This window comes from Athene noctua, chromosome 1 (genome assembly GCF_965140245.1).
Source record: "Athene noctua chromosome 1, bAthNoc1.hap1.1, whole genome shotgun sequence".
Lineage (NCBI taxonomy): Eukaryota > Metazoa > Chordata > Aves > Strigiformes > Strigidae > Athene > Athene noctua.
Genome location: NC_134037.1, coordinates 108,212,572 through 108,232,273, shown reverse-complemented (window position 1 = coordinate 108,232,273; position 19,702 = coordinate 108,212,572). Strand labels below are relative to the sequence as shown.

The 19,702-nt window shown below is 42.4% G+C and overlaps 1 protein-coding gene across 1 annotated transcript; it reads left to right on the top strand.

Annotated features, from left to right (window-relative positions):
- The first annotated feature begins 3,951 nt into the window (after positions 1-3,951).
- On the top strand, positions 3,952-16,068 carry TAF1A (TATA-box binding protein associated factor, RNA polymerase I subunit A). The gene is made up of 10 exons (XM_074926316.1): positions 3,952-4,271; positions 5,610-5,779; positions 7,041-7,154; positions 8,418-8,616; positions 9,361-9,491; positions 10,337-10,495; positions 11,620-11,686; positions 12,901-13,021; positions 14,377-14,537; positions 15,707-16,068. The coding sequence occupies exons 1-10, from the start codon at positions 4,145-4,147 to the stop codon at positions 15,847-15,849; spliced, it is 1,392 nt and encodes a 463-aa protein (XP_074782417.1). The 5' UTR covers positions 3,952-4,144; the 3' UTR covers positions 15,850-16,068.
- Positions 16,069-19,702: the final 3,634 nt, after the last annotated feature.

Genomic DNA, 19,702 nt, shown 5'->3' with positions numbered 1-19,702 from the left:
AGCAGCGCCCGGACCCGCCCTCCCAGAAGCAGCCCGACCCCGCCCCGCCGAGCCGAGCCGGCGGGCTCTCGGCCAGGCTCCCGCCTAGCAGGGGCTCCCCCCCGCCCTGGAGGGGTGCGGGGAAAGGTCCTGCCCCTGACCTGAGCTTACTAATGGCGGGCTTCTCCACCAGCGGATCGCTGAAGTAACAAGAAGAGCCCAACGGTCTCCCCGCCGTGCGGGACGGGCGTAACTGTCCCCCGCAAGGGTAAGTGTCCAACAGATCCAACCATCCACCGGGCTGCTCTCCCTCCTGCCCCGCCAAGAAGTTCACGTGTCCGCCTGAGAGGAGCAGCCGTCACCAAGCAAGCATGTCACCTCCCCAGGGGACCTCCCGAGGGTTTGAGGTCCAGCCCGCGGTGACACGGGCGAAGAAACTCGCTCCCCCGTGGTCCCGCAGATTGCGCGGGGGACTGCCGAGAACGCCCGCTCCCCGCCGGCCTCTCCCTGCCCCCTCTCTGGCTTTTAACTCCGAATTACGTCCTGCCGCATTTTCACTCCGAATGTTCGCAAAACAGAAGGCGTCCCACTTAAAAGCGTGCCTGCGCTTACGACTACCTCTTCTTCACAGCCATCATATTTATATTGCTTGAGACATCTAAAATGGCAGAGTAACAGAAGTCACCATAGTCACTTACAGGAGAAAAACGAACAAAACTTCATAACACCCCCCCACCCCCCCCTTTTTTTGGACCCATGTTATTTGTTCAGCACAGCCCCTGACTGGACAAAAGGAATAAAAGATACAGCCAAGAAGGGACAGGTAACCTAAGATAGTCTTCTTGCTGGGTTATCAATTTGCCGCCTTTTTGGTGTTGTTTTTTTTTTTTCACTTTCCAAAAGACAAATTTTGAAGCTGCTCCCAAAATGAACAGGGTCTTGGCAGAACTGATAGTCGAGGTGAAAGATTCTGCTTTTTCATGCATGTCAAAGGACAACTCAGGATTTTTCTGAGTCCTTTTAAATGATATATCACAAGAGTCAGCAATCACCACTGCTAATTGCATTTGAGGCAGTGCTTGTGTTTTTATCATATCCTCATGATTATTGATTTTTGCTCTACATGCTCTCATTTCTACAGCCCCAGTGTACACAGCCTGAGATGCAAGCTTAGTTACTGCTACGTAATCTCTAAAAAATATGTAAGCATTTCATTTTTCAGCCCCCATCTAGATCAGCTTATTATTTTAATCACATTATGAAAAAGCATCAAGGCAGAAACAGGTATCTTCCTTAGTGCTGCAATGAACGGCTTTGCCCAACATACCTTGGACACCCCACCATGTCTTGCAGCCTGGTTCCTCTGGAGTTAAGCAAACATCCACACAATATAGGAATGCAACTATTCATGCACCCAGTGCCCACACATACTCTCCAGGCGCAGCACAAGATCTCAGCTGCAGCATGCAGCATTGCTGACAGCCCCCTGGAATTTTGCTGACATTTTTGTATTTCATAACCTCTAAAATGGGGTTATATCTATTTGCCATTGCTGATATTGGCTGATGAAAATCTCTAAGAAAGCCTAACTTGTAAAATTAGAGGTGAATTTTATCACAATTTACAGTACTGAAGTAAACATATTCAAGTCTTATTCCACAATGACTGTACAAATAAAAAACAAGTCATTTTTCCCTTGACATTCCCTCAAGTTTCTTGAGACTTAATGCCCAGCCTGATTTTTATGTCCAATTGCTTGTGAAGACAGAGCTGTTTGGTAATTTCCCATCAGTACAAGGTTATCAAGTTTATCTTTATTAAAAGACCAAGATAAAAGTTAATGGTGTCTGTGGTCATAAAGACATGGGCAAGAAAGGGAGATGTGAAGAGAACTTCTTGCATGTCGTTGCCTTTATTGTGCAATAACAAGTAGTTCACAGTCCATATGTACACATGAGGTTGCAGTGCACCCAGCATTCCCTACAAATTTGAGTATTTCATAGTAATAACGTACCCATTTATTAACATACCCAGCTTTCCCCAATGCATGACATAAAAGAGAAACATTTTGTATGTGTATAGTTACAAAGCTGCTCTCCCATCTCACCTCCACTAAAGTATCTACAAAAGTAACTGATACATATTAACAACATCAGTTAGCCAAGTTCAACTAAGAATCAGCAAAGACTCTCATGTATGATACAGGAAGATAAAAATAACAAGCCAAATGTAAACATGCTTCTAAGCAAATGTAAGAACTTTAAGAAATAAAGTGGGGTAAGCTAGGTAGTGAAACTAGGGTACTGACCTAACAAAGATCAGAAATGTTGTAGAAAGTGACACCATGCTTGGGGAACACCAATGATCCATGAGATGCTCAGATGAGGAACAAATTATAAAGGACAGACAAAGAAGATGACACTGTTAAAGAAGTGGTGCTATATAACAGTTTATTGTCACATTAATCAAGTGAGTTAACAATCAATAACATAAAATACTTATGAACTGAAATGCTGGTTATATGTTGGAAGAACACAGAATTAAAAAAAAAAAAAATAGTAAAGGGAGACTTCTTCTGTCCCCACATAGATTTATTAAATGTTGTATTAAGATATGATACTGAGGATAAATGTTTAGACACTACAAACAACAGTTGTGCCTTGTACACTTGGGTTTTGTCTTTCTTGACAGTTGTTATCGACCACAGTTGAACCAGGATACTGGATTAAATGAACCTTTAATCTGAGGCAGTTTATTATTTACTCACCCTCTCATGGCACAGCTGTTCTGAAAAAAAACCTGCAAATTCTTACTCGGAAAACTGGACTTTACACATACCAAAACACTCCACTGCAAAGGCAGTTGCCGAGAGTGATTTAAAGAAACAAGTACCGGCACAAACGCAAAAATCAAATTCTGTGGTTTGGACAGACAGATTTCTAGAATTCACGTACTCTGCCTGAGGACAGGCGATATTATTGCTCTTCAACAAACAAGATTTTGATTGGGAATCCCTTTTCTTTTGTAGAACACGATGGTCTAAATTACAGACAAACAGAAAAGTACAAATACAGCTAATGGACAAAGTGACAACAGGATCCAGAGAACTATCCCCTTTAGAGTAGCCGTTGCATTAGTCACGGTTCTAGTAACGTTCCGATTGTGCTATCTCCGCCACGCTACCGCTACCGAACACCGCCAGCCAGCCTCCCACGCTCCTCCCATCCCTCCTGCTTCACCCTTTGCTGGCCTTGCTCATCTCCCCATTTCCACGGGCGGGCTCAGGAGCCGGCTCCCTGGCGGTCTGCGGCCCTCCCTCGGCAGAGCCCCGGCAGCACCCAGCCTCGCCGCCTGCGCTGGGCCGGCTAGACCTCCGGGGCTGGCAGCACCCCACACCCCGCTGCCCTCAGCCCTGCCCCAGCCGACAGGGGCAGGCAGACCCCAGTTCTCCATCCGCTTCGGGTGGAAGCGAGCGCAGCTTTACCCGGCGCTCGGCTCACCGCCGAGCCTGCCAGCGCCCGACCAGCCCCCCAGCCCGCCCGGGTGTAGGCCTGATGGCGCCAGGCCTGCACCGCTTCCCGCCCAGCCCCCAAAGCCCACAGCCAAGGGGTGCTGAGCACCAAGGGCGAACGACACCTTTTTTTTGAGGCCAAAGCCAAGCGCGAAGCGGCGGAGGCACCGCCTGACCCGGCCATGCCCACCACGGCCGCCAGGCCCGCCGGCCGCAGACTCTCCCGCTCACGTGCCCCCTCCGCCTTCACTGCGCAGGCGCACAGAGAAAAGTGCCGCTTCCATCATGGCGACGGCGGTGCCTGGCTTTCTCATCACGCATGCGCAAGAGCGATCGTTTTCCCTCCCGTCCCCTTTCTATCATGGCGGCAGAGTCGCGCCATGTTTCTGACGACGCATGCGCCAGCCGGGAGCGCCGCGCACTACGGCGCATGCGCGTGCGGCGCGAGGGGCGGTCGCTGTTATCGCGAGGTCCGGCTGGGGCGGCCTCCTTCACACAACGGGCGGCTGCCGGCGTGCGGCCTGGCTGCGTTATCTCCGAGCGGCCGGAGGCTCCTGACGTCTTCCTGCAGAGGGGCTACCCCCCGGGGTCACCCCGCTGCGTCCGGGCGGTGAGGCGTCGTTAGTGCGGGCGCGGTGCCCGGCCCGTGGCGCCATGGACGGCATCTTGGAGGAGGCGGCGGCGACGGCGAAGAAGACGACGAGCTCCGCCGCGCAGGCGGAGAGCACCATGCTGCCGCCCCTGCACCTGCCCTACCTGTCGCTGAACCTCTCCGAAGAGCGTAAGGGCGGAGCTGCCCGGCGGCGGGCGCGGCCCCCACGGCGCTCGCTCGCCCCCGTCCTGCCGGCGCGGCTCCCCGTACTCTGCCGTTCCCCTTCCCCCTGCTCCGGCCCCGAGGGGGGAGCGCCCCTTCTGCCCCCGCTGCGCCTGGGGCCGGTGTGGCTGGCCTGCCCCGTCCCTTCGCGGTTCGCCCCCGGTCTCCCACCGAAGAGGCAGTTGGGGTTCCCGGTGCCCCTTGGCTGCGGCGTGCGGGCATCCCGCTCGTCCCGCAGCCTGCGAGGCGCTTGAAGGCGTCGTGGGCGCTTCTCGTAGAGTAAGGGTCGGTGAGGTGACTGATAACAAAAGCATTGTGGATGCAGGTGGCCGCAAAACCTCTGGAGAAGTTCATTCAAAATAGCTTTGTAGCGAAACATTTTACGTCAGCTCTGTCCGTTTCAGCTGACCTCAACAGCATCCTTATTACTTGCTTACTTGTAGTAGCCGCGGTCCTTGTGCTTAATCTTGTGGTGTTCACTGTAAGTTTTATTTTTTTAGTACTTGGAGCCTTTGAGGTTAGATAGAGGTGTGAAGACTAGACCCATAGATAGGTTAGTTAGAGGTAATTTTGTAGAGTGCACTGTAATAAACCTGCTTCAAGCCAGTGTCTGAGTTACTCCTTTGCCTACAGCATCGAGACAGGAGGTGTTTTGGTGGGCTGTGCGTGTCCTTTGCAGAAGGCTCTTACGGCTTGAACATTGTTGTAGTGGCACGTTAGACCATGGCATACAGCCTCGAGCTTTAAACAGATGTGGAAACGAGGTTCCAATTTTGTGCTGTAACAGGAGTTGAACCAGTATTCATGTAAAAAGGCTAAGTGGCCTCTTTCTGGTCTTAAAAGCGAATAATTATCTTTATTTCTAGTGGGAATTGCTTAGCCTTTGCTACTGGAAGGGCCCGTTTGTATGCATGTATGCAAATCTTCAGCGCAGCAGACTGACAAACTTAGATGATGACTAGTAAGGAAAGAGGGTGGTCCCCAGAATATAACAGAATGTACTGTGATGTTATCGAAGTGCCATGGTCTAATTCTGGTAGGACAGTAGTGTGTAATAATTGGCTCTTCACTGTTTCAAGTGTGTGCTGCTTGTGGAAAATGCCATTTCATATTATATTTCCAGCTTTTGCCTTAGTCTTGCTTAACTGCAGACTTGTAGATGTGTTCAACTTCAAAACCACATAGCTTGAGATCACTTTCTGTAGTGTCAGATCATTTAAGAAATGTTAGGCACATCTTTATCTGAATAAGGACTGTGACAGTTGTGGGCTTGGTTGATTTTTTTTTTTTTCTTTATTTTTTTAGCATCTTTCTGTGAATCCAAATTTAACTTCAAGAAGTGCAAGGAACTGTGTTTAAATTTCATTCAGGATGCCATGCTACGAAAACAGTGGAAAAGGGCTGCAGAGTTTCTGACCTTCTATGTTGAGGCACTGGAAAAAGACTTTTCTAGAGAACCTGTGGGTGCGTCAGAGGTAAGTAAATGTCCCTTATCAGAGTTCTTTTGCAGTTGAAAAAATATTTGCAAGAAGCATCTATAATACTTCAGGACCAACATTTTTCTTGACTAATCACAGGCTTGATACTTTTTTTAAATTAGAAAAAAAATCAGAGGTGAGAACTGAAAAGTTAGGCAAATTTCATAACTAAACTAGTTTCTTGAAAAAAAGGATACTGAAGCTTCCAAAACCAAATAAGCAACTGTTCAGGTGTTGATGTAGAAACTCTTAGATGACAGGCTGCAGAAAGTACAGCAGACCTCATTGTCGGTAGTGCTCAAGGCAGTGTGCTGTCCAATTACTCACTAGAAGTCTGCTTCCACACAGGCATGCCTCTGCTGTGGGTTTTACAAATCTTGCTGGAGCTTACTTAGCTCTCACTTTCAGGGGTGCTGAGAATCTACAGTGCTGTCTGATGTTTTTCCTGACAGGGTACTCAGGGCTCCTGAAAAGTTCTCTGGGCTTACAGGATGGTTTTGTATGGGTTTTTTGTTTTGTCTTTTTCACATAGGCCATTGACACAACAGTTGAAAACTTGGCTTGGTATATGTTAATTCCCTCAGGAGCATATCTATGAAAAGTCATCTTAAAGTAGTCTTCTAAAATGGAAAAGCAGTAAATGTTTGCCACTGGCATGCCAACAGTCAGAATCTGTTTGAAAGTTACAGGCTTATTTAGGTCTGTACCAGCTCCTCCGATACTTGCAAAACTCCTAGCAGGTACTGAGATAGAAGGAGGAGGAAAGGAGCTGTTAAATAAGTGGAGTATTTGAATATGGCTAGCTTACTGGAATACTTGATTACATTGTGTAGGCAGATCTTGAAAACAAGTGCACATAGATGGGAAGCTACATCTAACTGGAAATAATCTTTATTACTAAATTCAAAGAAATATATGTACCTTGTGTCTTAGAGGAATCATATGGAAGGAAAACATAATTTTTCAGTAACAGGAGGGGGAACCTTCTGACAAATGCAGTTTTCATAAGCTTTGCTGGAGTGCTGCATTTATAATGAGCAATTATGAAGCACCTGCTAAATGATTGTAAAAGTCCTACCAGATGAATATGTAGGTTACTATAGCAGTAGATAATACTTAGTATTAATTTTTTATTTGCAATACAAACGTACATTTTTTTCGTATGTTACGATAACAGGAAGTTTGAGAAGACTGTATATATGGTGACTGCCATTTTTGTACTAAGGTTATTTTTTAATCTGTTTCTCCCCATTGATAGATTATTTGGAGAATAGGAAGTGAAATTCTGAGGCATCATCCTAACAGCAGCGTAAAAGAGTTTAACACTTTCATAGAACCAATTAAAACTTTAAGTGTAAAAAGGTATTTGAAGGTGAGTATACTTAATGCAGTCTTGATGACTTTCCACATCTGAACGCTTGAGTATTAGTTTCTGAACCTCTCTCTTGAAATGTGTTACTAATGATAGTGCAAAAAAAAGTACATCTGTGAGTTACCAGTGTGATATTTTAAGGGTTGTTCTGTACCTAACAATATATTGTCTACATATTTGATCACAGATGTATATTGTCAGTCCTTAGAAGTGCCTAGATCCTTTAATTGATCTCTTAATTTGAATTTGCAATCATTAAATTTTTTCATGCATGCCCCAGTAACATCTAACTACATGATAACACCTGCCAAGTTTTGGTTTTAGTCCTTAATTTGATCACTGTGTTCCCGACTAAACAGTTATACTTAAATTTTGCCATGGTTATCAACTCACTTTTCAAGTAGCTAATCTATATATAAAACAGTAGGGAGGTGTGTATCTGTATGTAAAACAGTAGCAGCGTGGACCTCTGTCACCAGCTGTAGGGTTTTTTTTTCCTATGGTGGCTCATTCAAACCTATATTGCCTCAGTTTCCTTAACTGTTTCTCATTTGTGATGATGCTTCTGTCTTTCATTCTGTTGTATTTGTTTGAGGCCTTTAACAGAAGCTCTGTTTGAGAGTTTACTAGAGCTAACTGAAGGTTTAGACTTTTATCCAGTGCCTAATCAACATGATAGGGTAGGACATCCCTCTTTAAGGTGTTCTGCAGTTGGGTAGCCAAATGAAAGATCAGCAAATACAGCCCAGCTGGATTTCCTCGGGTCATTTCTGAATCTTCTTAAATGGGTACAGCACTTGTTAATGACAAGCAGATTTTTTGAGACAGTTGCTTTCAAGTACTGCTGAGTGTCTACTGCCCGATGGGTGACTTCCTGCCCCACAGATTTCAAGAACTTCAGCCCTTTCCCTTCCCAGGGATACATCTTTGTATATCAGATTTGTTTTCAATTATTAATGTTTCTACAGCACCTTCAGACAGAAAAAATTATTTCCGTTTTTGGCTGATCTCCTTGCCCCCAGTGACACTCATATACTTCCATTCCTGTATTTTTCTCCAAAATTCCTTGTAAAGATACTGTTTGGATAAAAGAATGTGTAAAATGCTCTTCTAATTAAAATACTTTACCAACTGTGTTTGCAATGTTCTATATGCATGTCAGTCATGAGTATCTTCTTTCCCTACACATCTGTGTAGAACTCTATTGCTGAGAATCTCCATTTGTGATGTGAAATGCTGTGGTATGGACTGTTTGAATTGCAGGTTTGTTTAGAGCATGCCTTCTATCTCCTTGGTAATGGACTAATAGATGAAGCTTACCAAAACCTGTCCCTGGCAGAAAGCTGGAGGTTTGGAGAACAAACAATCATTCAGGATAAAGAACTGAAACTGATTCAGGCTTACATGGGATTGTTGGACTACTATAAGTGGTCTAAGCAAAAGAACATCCTGTTAGAGCATGGTAAGTGTTTTTGTATTGAGCTGTATAAACTTCAGCTTACTTGTTTGTGCAGACACCGTGGTTTGCAGTGGCACCTTTTCTTTTACCAGACTTCAAAATTTGATACATAATTCTAGACTAGCAATGATGGTGGTGCCAAAATGGCACACTGACCTGCACTTTTCTGAAGTGTCCTAAAATGCTGTTCTGAAACTTTTTCTTCTGCCCAACCACCTTTCTTATATACAGGCAGCATCACCTAAAATAACGAATAAAGGAATGTGTTCACTTATAGCAGTGACTTAATAGGTGTTTAAGTGCTTGACTGCTGCTAGAAATTTGAGTGCTAGCAAAAGCCCCCAAAACTTCTGTTTGAATTTCAGCTTCTTTACAGATGTGTAAGTTGCTACTTGTGTGTGGCATCTAATTCTGCATATACCTGCTGACTGTGCATTATCACTTACATTGGATCTTTAATTTTTTCTGTGAAAACTAAGTATTGGATTTGGTTAATGTACCTTGTGCTGGTAGCAGCTTATCTTGGAACACTACCCATTGTGCCCCATAAGTTGAAAGTGGGTAATAATAAATTTGAATGCGGTGCAGTAAAAATTTCTTGCTTCAATACTGAAGGAACTGAGGCCTCTCTTAAAAGCTCTCTGGAGTCTGTCCTTAGCAAAATGTGATCATCTCTTAGGTGCACCACTTCAAGATCCCTTTTGATTAGCAGAGCTAACTTTGTGGTGTTCTTTCATATTTTGGTAGGTCAGGAGGGATTTGAAGATTTGTCTGTTGAACAGGAAATGCACAGTTGCTTTCGGAAGGCAGCAGTGAACTTAAAGGAGATTATTAAAATGCCTGGAGTCTGGGATCAATTTGTGACATGCTATGTGGATGTAAGGACATGTTTTAAAGATATCTTTCTTTTGCATTTCCCTGTCTAATTTTCACTAAGATGTCCGTGTGCGCCTTTTTTCTATTTCTGTAGGTGACAACAAGGTATTTTGAAAGTTAACACATCCATACATGTATCTCACTGGCTTTGATTTAGAGCACAGTTTACTCCTGGTAGAACTGCAGAGCCTGCACAGAGTACAAAAAGGACTTTATCTGTGCATTGCCAAGAAAAGGAAGTAGAGAAACAGCTTGCATATTTTGTTTGCATGGTGCTAGTACAGAAATTGGAGCACAGCTGCTTTGTTTAAATTCCTGAAAACAGGTTCTCTCTTTGGCAGGGCAGTATTTTTCTGGATATGTTAAATGTTCAAGACATCAAACACGCAGTCCTTCTGTGTGGTTTTTTTAAAATACATGCTTAGAATTTATAATTAAAGTAATATTAAAATATTTTTGAAGTTACTTACTTTTTTGTAAATGCTGATAAACTGACTTTTCTAAGCAGTTCTTACAGAATTTTACTTGGTGCTAATAGCTGCCAAGTTCTGTCATGGAGTTCTCTTCAAAGATACGGCAGGCTGCTTCAGTGTCTCTTTCCAGTGAGCAAGTGCTGGTAATTCTTTGACAGTTAAGAAAGTGTTAAAGGAATTTTCTCCTGCAGCAGCTTCTGTGTGTGATGTTTTGGTCTGTCTGTGGTGAGAGTGGCCAGTGAAGTTAAAATACATTAGTCCTATCTAATATGCTGTACTCTTAGATACAGACTGTGCTATAGGATAGTTCTGTGGCAACCCAAACTTTGATTGCTAATATGTGGCAAACTAACAACGAACTTAACTTCTTTTAGATGTTGGAGTTCTATGGAGACCATAACGAAGCCCGCCAAGTTTTAAACGAATACGCCTACAACCCAGAGTTTCCTACTAACCCCAATGCTCATGTTTACCTCTATCAGTTCCTGAAAAGACATGGTGAATCAAAGAAATCACTCATATCTGTACTGAAGGTATATATTATACAGTAGATACAGTCTGGGGTCATTCATGTTGCATGATGTCCGACAGTTTGGTTCAGTTGCTCCTGTAACATTATTTACCCTATTCTATTTGTGGGAAGCAGAGGGTAAGAGGAGAGTTAGCGAGAGGGATGCTAATAGTGGAGCAAACAGTCCTTTACTGTCTTTGAATTCAAGTCTTTGTTTTGCCTTTAACTGATATATTGTATAACTTAAGGTCAGTAAAGAAGCTCAGAGAATGTGTTTACATGGTTCCAGAAGTCTGTATCAGCAGTCTTGTACATAACACGCATTGATTTCTGTTACAGTTTGATCTTTACAATATTGAAGAAATTATTAGATGCTTGCTCTTTCACATGCTGATCCTGTCTAGCAGTTAAATTCTCTCCTTGTTTTCAATGAGCTGCGCATTTAAGCTAACATAGAAGTTAATTTCTGCTGGCTCTTGGCAGACAAGGCCTTGCTATATTAAGCTTTTGTGTAGTTGCTTTTAAATTCCTGCTTTCCTTGTCCTTGCTCATTGATCTTGGTAGCTTCTTGTAATCCGTTTTGTCACTTAATAGCATTAACGTGCTTAGCTTGTTAAGGCAGATGCTTTGAAACAACAGCTTCATAAAGCTTAGACTTTTAAGCTGCTGCATATGTATATAAAATTCCATCTTCTCAGTGCTTTTAGCAGTGGCTTTAGACACTAGTCTCTTACAAGCTAGTGACAAATCAAAGTAGTGGTCTGATAAATCCAGAAACTGTGATCCAATGCACAGAGCAGTAGACAGAGGAGCTAGAGCTGGCCTAGGAAGGAAATGACATTGCCTTTTAAAAAGGGGACACTGGATATGGATTTGGGCTGTTCCTTGAGAATGTTGTGTTTGTCACATGCAGTGTTCCTCAGCAGCCGTCAAGGTATTTCATCTGTTGTGTCACAGATGTGCAAAATGGACCTAGATACATTAATTCTTTATATCAAGGCGCTAAGGTGCCAGATTGCTTAGTTTTCCTAACTAAACCACCCAAAACTCTGAAGCCTGTGCTTCTCTTGTTCAGGTAGAAGTCTTCAAAAGTTTTCACGTTAAAATAATATATCTGGGTTTTGTGGTGTTATTTTTGTTTTTCAGATTTTGCATGATATTGTTCCTTCTCATGAACTAATGATAGATTTTAATACCATGCTTCAAAAATCAAGTAAGTCTTTAAATATCTTTGCTCCTTTCCTTTATGTTAATCTGGAATAGTATTCTGAAATTATTCTACAGCCTTTTTTCTGTTTTTTGAAGTAGTTTAAGGGGAAAAAAAAAAAAACCTAACAACCCCAAACCCAACTTTCCAGTCATGGGAACTTTTAAGTTGGATGTGTGACTAGGCATTTCCAAACTTCTATAAACAAATGCCTTTCTCATTTCAAAAGCTGATCAAAGCAAACTGTGAGGCACAGCCAGAATCTCAAAAATAACTTTTTTTTTTTAGGGTCTCTATTCCCTTTCTGAGGTCTCTTATTTATTTTTCTTTTGGAGGAATTGGCGTGGATCTATGCTTTAGTTCATTGTTACTGATCAAAGAATAAAATTTTCTTTCTATTCAAGGGAGTTTTATCTTCAAGCTGGTAGAAGAGTCTTCCAGTTTGGAGACTCTTTTTTTTCCACGCTGTTCAGTTGTATTCCAAGCTGTCTGTCTTGGCATGTTCCAGCAGGTCAGCAGATCGGTGAAATGTTCATGAATAAAGATTGTTTTCTCTTTTGCTTTTCCTCTTTGGGAGGGTGGAAAAGCAACCTCCTGTCTGAAACCTCCTTTTTTCTGTTCGTGCGTGACAAATTTGCTAAGTTTTCATAGCTAATGAGCACAATCTGTTTTTTTAAGAAATTCATACTGATAAACATAACTTCTCCCACGTTTACCTCCTGTGATGTGTCAAGCATTGTTTTAAGAACTCTCCTGATGTGAAATGTCTGTTGTATTCATAGTAGTCCTAGATTTTATTTTTTTGGTGGCATCTCAGGGTTTGAAGTGTTTCAGAGGCACTGTGTGCCTTCCCATGGGAAGAACATGTTGAACAGTGGTGCCAGTTGGAAGCGCTGGTTAGTGAGCTTTGGAAACAGTCCCTATTGTAAGGAAGGTGGTGTGGGATAAGTGAGTGGTCCTACGTGTGCCTCAAGTCAGCAGTTTTTGAGCAGAATGGCAGTAGGGACAGAATGTATCTTGGATGAGTTGTGCTCTAGAGCCAGGAAGTATTCCTTAACTTCATCTCTTGGAAGAGGCAGAAGGCAATGGGGGGAACCCTCAGTAATAGGGACAGTAGCAGCATTTGGAGAAGCAGGATGAAGAACTGTATTTCAGTTATTACTTACTTATGAGTTCAGCCTGATGTAAGTAATTCATTGATCAGCCTAATCTTTTTCCAGAGAAAAGGAAAAGACGTCGACTGGGGCTAGAAGTTATTTTTGCAGCCTTGGATTATGCTGGTTGTAAGGAAAACGTAAAAGCATGGAGCTGTTTGGCAAGACAGGTGAAACAAATTGTAATGTAAGTATCTCTGATGCAGTGAGCCCCACCTTGGGGCAATTGGCAAAGTGACACTCTGTATGTAGCCTTTGTCTTTGTGCTGGTGAATGGAGGAGTCATCTGGCCTACCCTGACTTCTGTGGCAGTGCTTGACTGCAGTGTGCTTTCACTGGGAGGAAAGAAGAAATTATTGTTGAGGAGAATTCTAAATTTCTGGTATTGTCATTGCCTGAAAAAGGGTGAATTTTTACCAAGTTATGTGCTTCTGCAGGAAGAGTTATTGAGATGTTTGGGTAGCATTTGCTGCCCACCACTAACCTCCCTCTTTAGGGGGCAGGAGGACACCAAGTTGTTGGGTCTTCTGCTGTGTTAGCTACACGTGTGTTATCTGAAGCTGGTTTGAGAATTGCAGGGCTGCAGTACGGGCATGGCTGGTACTGCAGACTGGTGTGTTGTGTGACGGTGGTAACTGTTACAGAATGCAGCCAGTGTATTTCTGAAAGCTGAGCCAACATTCCTGGGGATTGATGTCTCCTTTTCAGTGCTGAAAGATGTGGCCTCTGATTTTAGAAGAAGCCATGCCCAGGCCTCCAATGTCTAGACTTTATTTTACCCACAAACAGGATGTTGTGGTTTTTGAGCCCTATAGATTTACAGTAAATTAATTTGGTACTTAATTTGACCTGTTTTGCTGTTTTATTGCCATTGCCACCTCCACAGCGTCTTCTGTCAAGGTCTAGAGACTAGTGATTAAAACTAGGATTGTTGCTGCATAGTTAGTAAAAATGGTACAGTGCTCTCAATCGACTTTGCCGGCATTTTTGTATTTGAAGACACAGATTCAGAATATCTTGAAATACACTGGGCATCTTGGTCTTTTTTAGGGAATATCACTTCCTAGTTGTAGGTAGTTTCTATTTCTGAAATGCTTGGTTTAAGGTCTTTATTGCATAACAGTTATTATGATAAATATTTGGGATAAATTAGTCTTTGAGTATGCATAGAGTCAAACAAACCTTTTCTAAAAACAAACCCACGCCTTCATGCTACTAATTTGTCAATAGTAATAAGAAAGTTTCTTTTAAGTTTGTCAAAGTGGCACACAAGTCAAAGGCTTCCTTCATTTCACGCCATAATCTGTTCTTGCCAAGTCTATAAGACTGCTGAAGGTAACCTCCTGCCTCAGTAGTGTTGCCAGGGATTAAAAAAAAAAAAAGATTATTTATGTTTAGATTAGTGTTTCAGTCTGCAGTGTAAGGTCGGTGAGTCTATGGTAGTAATTTGTGAGACTTATATTGATTGTAAAATTTAGTGCCTTTTAATCGTCTTTTCATCCCAGTTTAAGATTTTCTCTAACTTGTTTTACATTTTTACAGCTCTGAGAAGCATCTTGCCTGGATCAAGCAGGAATGGAACTCCAGAAAGGACTGGTGGCCAGCCTTCCACTTTAGCCGCTACTTGGCAAAAAAGAATTGGCAGGAAAATGAAAGCCTTTCATATGAAAAAGCTCTGGTGGCTGGAATCTTACTGGGAAGAGGTAATACTAAATTTTCTTTCCTTTTTGCTCCGTAGAATCAAGATAATGTTCTAGCCCTAATTAGATGGGATGCAGCTGATCGACTCCTTGGAAGAAATGCAGTTTGTTTCTAGGAGGAAATGCAGTTTGTTTCTTCTAGGAAAGATTGTTCTCTTTGAAGCTGAATATGAGAAAAAGTGTTTAAATTGATTTGTTATTTGACAGTGAGGCATATTTTGCATAACTTACCCTGGTTTACAATTCTGTTTTATCTGGCCTTGTTGAGCAGTCACAATACTTTTTATCTTGTTGTTTAACCTTCAGACCACATTTTCAGAAGTGTACAACATGCTCCTGAGTGAATGTTGTGAGGACTGTGGACAGTTTGCTTGCTGGATGCCAGCCTAGGCAGTGTCTCAGCAAGTACTGGGGAGCAGCTGGTCATTAAGGACTATGGGGGTGTTGTAATGCAGGAAAAGGGGGGGCGTGTCTTGCGTGAAAACTGTCAGCAGTTTGGTAAGAAGGTGAAGATTATGACCTCTTTAGCAGCATTGTTTGAAATGCTGCCAAAACCAAGTGGAGTATCAGGCCAAAAACCAGCTGCTAAATGGAGAATGAGAATACGGTATGGAGACTGGCTCGTACACTGGTTTGGACCTTTGGTTGATAGGCAGCTTGTTTCTTGTCAGCCAACCTCAAAAAAACAATTTCTCATATCAAAAGTAATTTTTGCTTTCAGTAATATGTTATCAAATATTTCTCAGCTTTTATTTCCAGATGGCTAATAAAATTGTTCCAGCCCTAATTTTCTTTAATGACGTTTGTGTGCTTATTGGTGTCAATATGAGCCTCTCTAAGTTACTGTGTTGGATAAGGAAAAATGTATGATATCAATGCTGCTTTACACTCTTGAAATTTTACTTTCTGATCTATTTAAAGGGTAAAACAGAAGAAAGTATTTTGCAAGACACAGCATACAGTTATATACATGCAGAATGTTTTCTGGATCAAATGAGGATAGATTATTTAATGCTGCAGTTATGTCTCTAATGTGCATGTCTTGGATTATTTTATTATCTCTGATACTGAAAACTTTCTTAGATGTTTGCATGTTATTTAAACAGTGAAAGCATTTTGTATTTGCTTGTATCATGATATAACTTAAAATGCTTTCTTATGTTTTTGCTTAGATTGCAAGTACTTTAAATATGTATCACACAAAGGCTGCAAAGCTCAAATGAAGAGGTTTCGGAGACTGAAGAAATTTGTGAATAAACACAATCCTGTCTACCTGAGAATATCTGATCTTTCAGATTCCTCTGTACAACCTTGACTAGAAAGCATCCTGAAGGTTCTTGCTGTACTTTTTCCTCTCTGTGAAACTGACTTCTGTAACTGTGCTATTCTAAAACTTAGACAGACTTTATCAACTCAGTACTAGACTTTTTTATGTATTTCTGTAAAAACACTTTGGTTTGTGTTTTATAATAAAATTAATATAAATCAACTGATAAGGTTGAAGAATTTCTGTGTGAAATGCAAACAGCACTGACTTCAAATGCACCTTGAAAAATATTTAGTAGTGTTGTGTGGAATTTCTGTATCAATAGTATTTCAGTGTTGATCTTCCTTATGTGTAGATGGTGATTTAAATGACTGTTGGAATGTTGTTCAAAATCCATTCAGGACTAACAGTGGCACTCTTAATAGATGTAGTGTCTTAACCTGGGATGCACTGTGAAAATGCATTCTCAACCTGGAAAGGTTACATAGCTTGCTGCTTATAACTGACCATTTCCTGATATGTATGGATCGTATACTGAGAACTATTACAGCTTGTGAAGACCTCCTGGAGCTTGTTCACATACATGATACACTTCAACGTAGCCTAAGATAGTTTTTCCACATCATACATATTTGTAGGTTGTATCCAATTAAAGGATTGTTTTCACATTGCTGGTAGGGGAGAGTGAAATGTCCATGGCTAGAGCGGGGAGCTAGTGTTGCAGTGCTTTGAAAGAGCAAAGGCACAGAACTACTGAAAACTTCTTTGTTTGGTGGAACAGATTTTCTAGAACCTTTTTGCAGTCTTGCCTATGAGTTGAAATATGCAGTGTTGCTGTGTTTGGAAAGCAAATGTTGACATGTTGTCACAAACTAGCATTCCAGTTTGTTTGAAAGCAACAACAAAATGGTTTCCAAATATTACTTCTGTTTTAATGACAGGTCTGTAGCACTCTGGTGGATAAACTGCCAGAACTGTCTCTGGGAATGAAAGCAAGCTGTCTCTAATAGCGTAGTATATGGATAAGTACAGCTGTGCTTTTAAAAACTAAGTGTTTATCTGGGATTTTGGTCTGGGTTAATAAGAGTCTTTGGAAATTTGCCTTAAGACAATGTGTCTTAAACATTGTGCTACTTGTTGTAACTTTTATTCAAAAAATTGTAATTATAATTTCCAGCCTGTGTGCTGCTTTAGTTTTGCCTATTTTAATCTAGATCGTGAAGTTTCAAAATGCTCATCCCCAGCATCCTGTAAGGTGTCCCACATCCCTGGGAAACGACAACCCCTCTTAATCCAAAAATTGATGCAGATTATTGGTCCCAGTAACTCATCTTGGGTTTCATACCTGGACAGTGAGGCTAAAGCTGTCATGGGAGAGCCCTGGGAGGCAACCAGGCAGGGTGTCCCTTCCTTGAAGTCCTTAATTTGGCTTCCTGCCCACCGCTGTGCCCCTCTGCTCCTCTGGATTTGCCAAGATGGACCTTTGATGGGCTGGTGACTCCTGTGATGGGCATGGGAACATCCCAGCAGGGTATTATTTAGGCTCCTTCCTCCATTGTCTCTCTGTGCTCCTTTGTATGCATGCAGAGACCTTTTCTCATACAGCCTAACACAGTATAAAAATTGAATGCTATAGCCCCTGCTGCTTGTTGAGAGCTCCCATGTAATTTCCTTTCTGTCCCCTTAACTGCCTGCGGGAGATGTGGATGCCTTGCAGCAGCTGAGTAAACCATCTCTTTATCGAGGAAGAAATGTGAAAGAAAGCAGCAGGGACTGGGGTGGAGGTGAGGAGAATGAAAGGACAAAGAGGAGCTTGATGTCTTGGAAAAATCTGTTAATCCATTGTGCTTGCAGCTTTCTCTATGACCTCTAGAAGCAGGATTGCTGCCAAGGACCATGTTCTTCCACTGTGCTACAACTACCATGCTGGAGTCAGCAAGTAGGAGAGCAGCACAGTCCCAGCTTTCACATAACTATCTCAAGCATTGCTCTTTCATGTCCTGCAAGAAACCTGCTGTTTCTTGACACCATAGTACTTAACACCTGAGACAAACCTGCAGATCACAAGTCCCGAGTGAAATTTTCTGTGCAAATTATTCAGAGCATACTGTGTTTTCAAGCCTGTGTTGTAGTTCGGTAACTCCTAGTAGATTGGAATATTCTGCTTTGGCTCTGAATTCTGTGTTCTATATTTGGTTTTCTTACAAACAGTCCTCATCCTGTGTGCAAAACAGGTTTGGGTTTTTTTTCCCCTTTATGAAACAAACAGCACATCTTTTCTTTGCTGTTCTCCTTTATGCTGAGGCAAGGAACTTGTTCAGGGAATCCACATCTGTCCAGACACAGTGTTGTCCCTCTGTTATTCCACCTCTCGTTCTGGTATTTTTAATATTAAAACCTAATGTCACGATAACACAAAATTAAAAATCAGCTCTACCCTCTGCTTACCCTGTTGTTCCATTCATGGTTTTGATGTTCCTGCTTGTGCTTTCCTGTTTTAAGCATGTCTTTAGTAAAAGCTCAAGAAAAGCAAGCTAATGAAACACCAGCTGCTTTTTAAAGCATGTCAACCCTGTGCACTCTTACCCCCTTTCTTTTCCCCATCGGGTTCTCTGTATTCTGGGCAGCAGTCTCATTCTGAAAACTCTGGCAGGACTTGTCTTTCCTTTCAGAGCAGGGCAAGCATGTTGTCAGCACTAAACAAGTGCATAACTTGAGTAGCCCCTGCAGAATCAGAGGATTGGTGTGTTATGTACTGGTTTGAACTTAATGTTTTTGGGGGCTTTTTGTAATTGGTGTTCTCATCTGCAATGGTAAATGGAAAGTTCGGCTCAGTCTTGTGTTGTACTTAAAAGAATGGCTGGAGGTGGTATGTTGGCCAAAAAAACCAGGCTGCCCCCTGCAAGGAGCACTTTGGTAACGTGGGCAGTAAGCTCTGTGGGAGGTTGAGTGCTCTCTCCTTGCTTGAACATGAATAAAGCTACTGTAGTTTTTCTGCCCTTGTCAGGGGGGCAGCAAGGACTGTTCTTGCCTCCTGCTCTGAAATCCAGTAAGAGGTGCAGTTCTGCATATGGGTAAGTATTCTGAGTTTTTTTGTCTGCAAATGGCATGTCCCTAGGCAAGGGAGAAGTGCTTGAGTTCTCTTAACGGTGGATAATGTTAGTTACCCCAAAGAGCTTGGTCATGGTCAAAGGAATAAAAAGTGTAGGGAACTTGTAGGCTGTAGTTACAAATGAAGAGTACGCAAATATCCTCACTTACCCTTGCTTTTTGTGGCCTCAAAATAAGACAAGTGCCAGGGGAGACCAAAGTAAAGCTTTAATTTCAGTGATTGTCTGCAATGTATGAGAGCAATAACTAAGATAAGCTGATACTTTTGCAGATTTGAATACTTGGATTTAAAATGCTTTATCTCATGACAGAGCTGAATCTTGTGATTAGTATTTTCCAGTTCACTGAAGTCTAAGCAGACAGGGGATTACTGGCAGGCCACTGGACAGTCAAGGTGCCGCACGTTAGAGACACCGCAAAACAGGTGAAGGTTAAAAACCCAGAGGTTTTTTAAAACAATCATTTCCCAGTAAAGATTCTGAGGCGATCTGTTATCGCAGAGTGTTCTCAGCTGTCACATTACGCTGGTGATTTATATTGAGAAGCTAGGACCAGGGGCTTTGACTTCTCCATGAGCTACATAAAGATAGATCCCGGGAATAAATGGTGTTGTGTGGGGAGAGGAAGGAGACTTTTGGATGAGCGGAGGCCTGCCTATACATGAGAGTCTTCCTACAGCTTCCCTTTCCCCATTCTGCCTATGGCCCATGGAGGTAAAGCAGTAAGTGGGAAGTTGCTAGAAACTGCACAAAGAATTGCATTGGCTGTAATAATTTCTCCTAGGAATTGT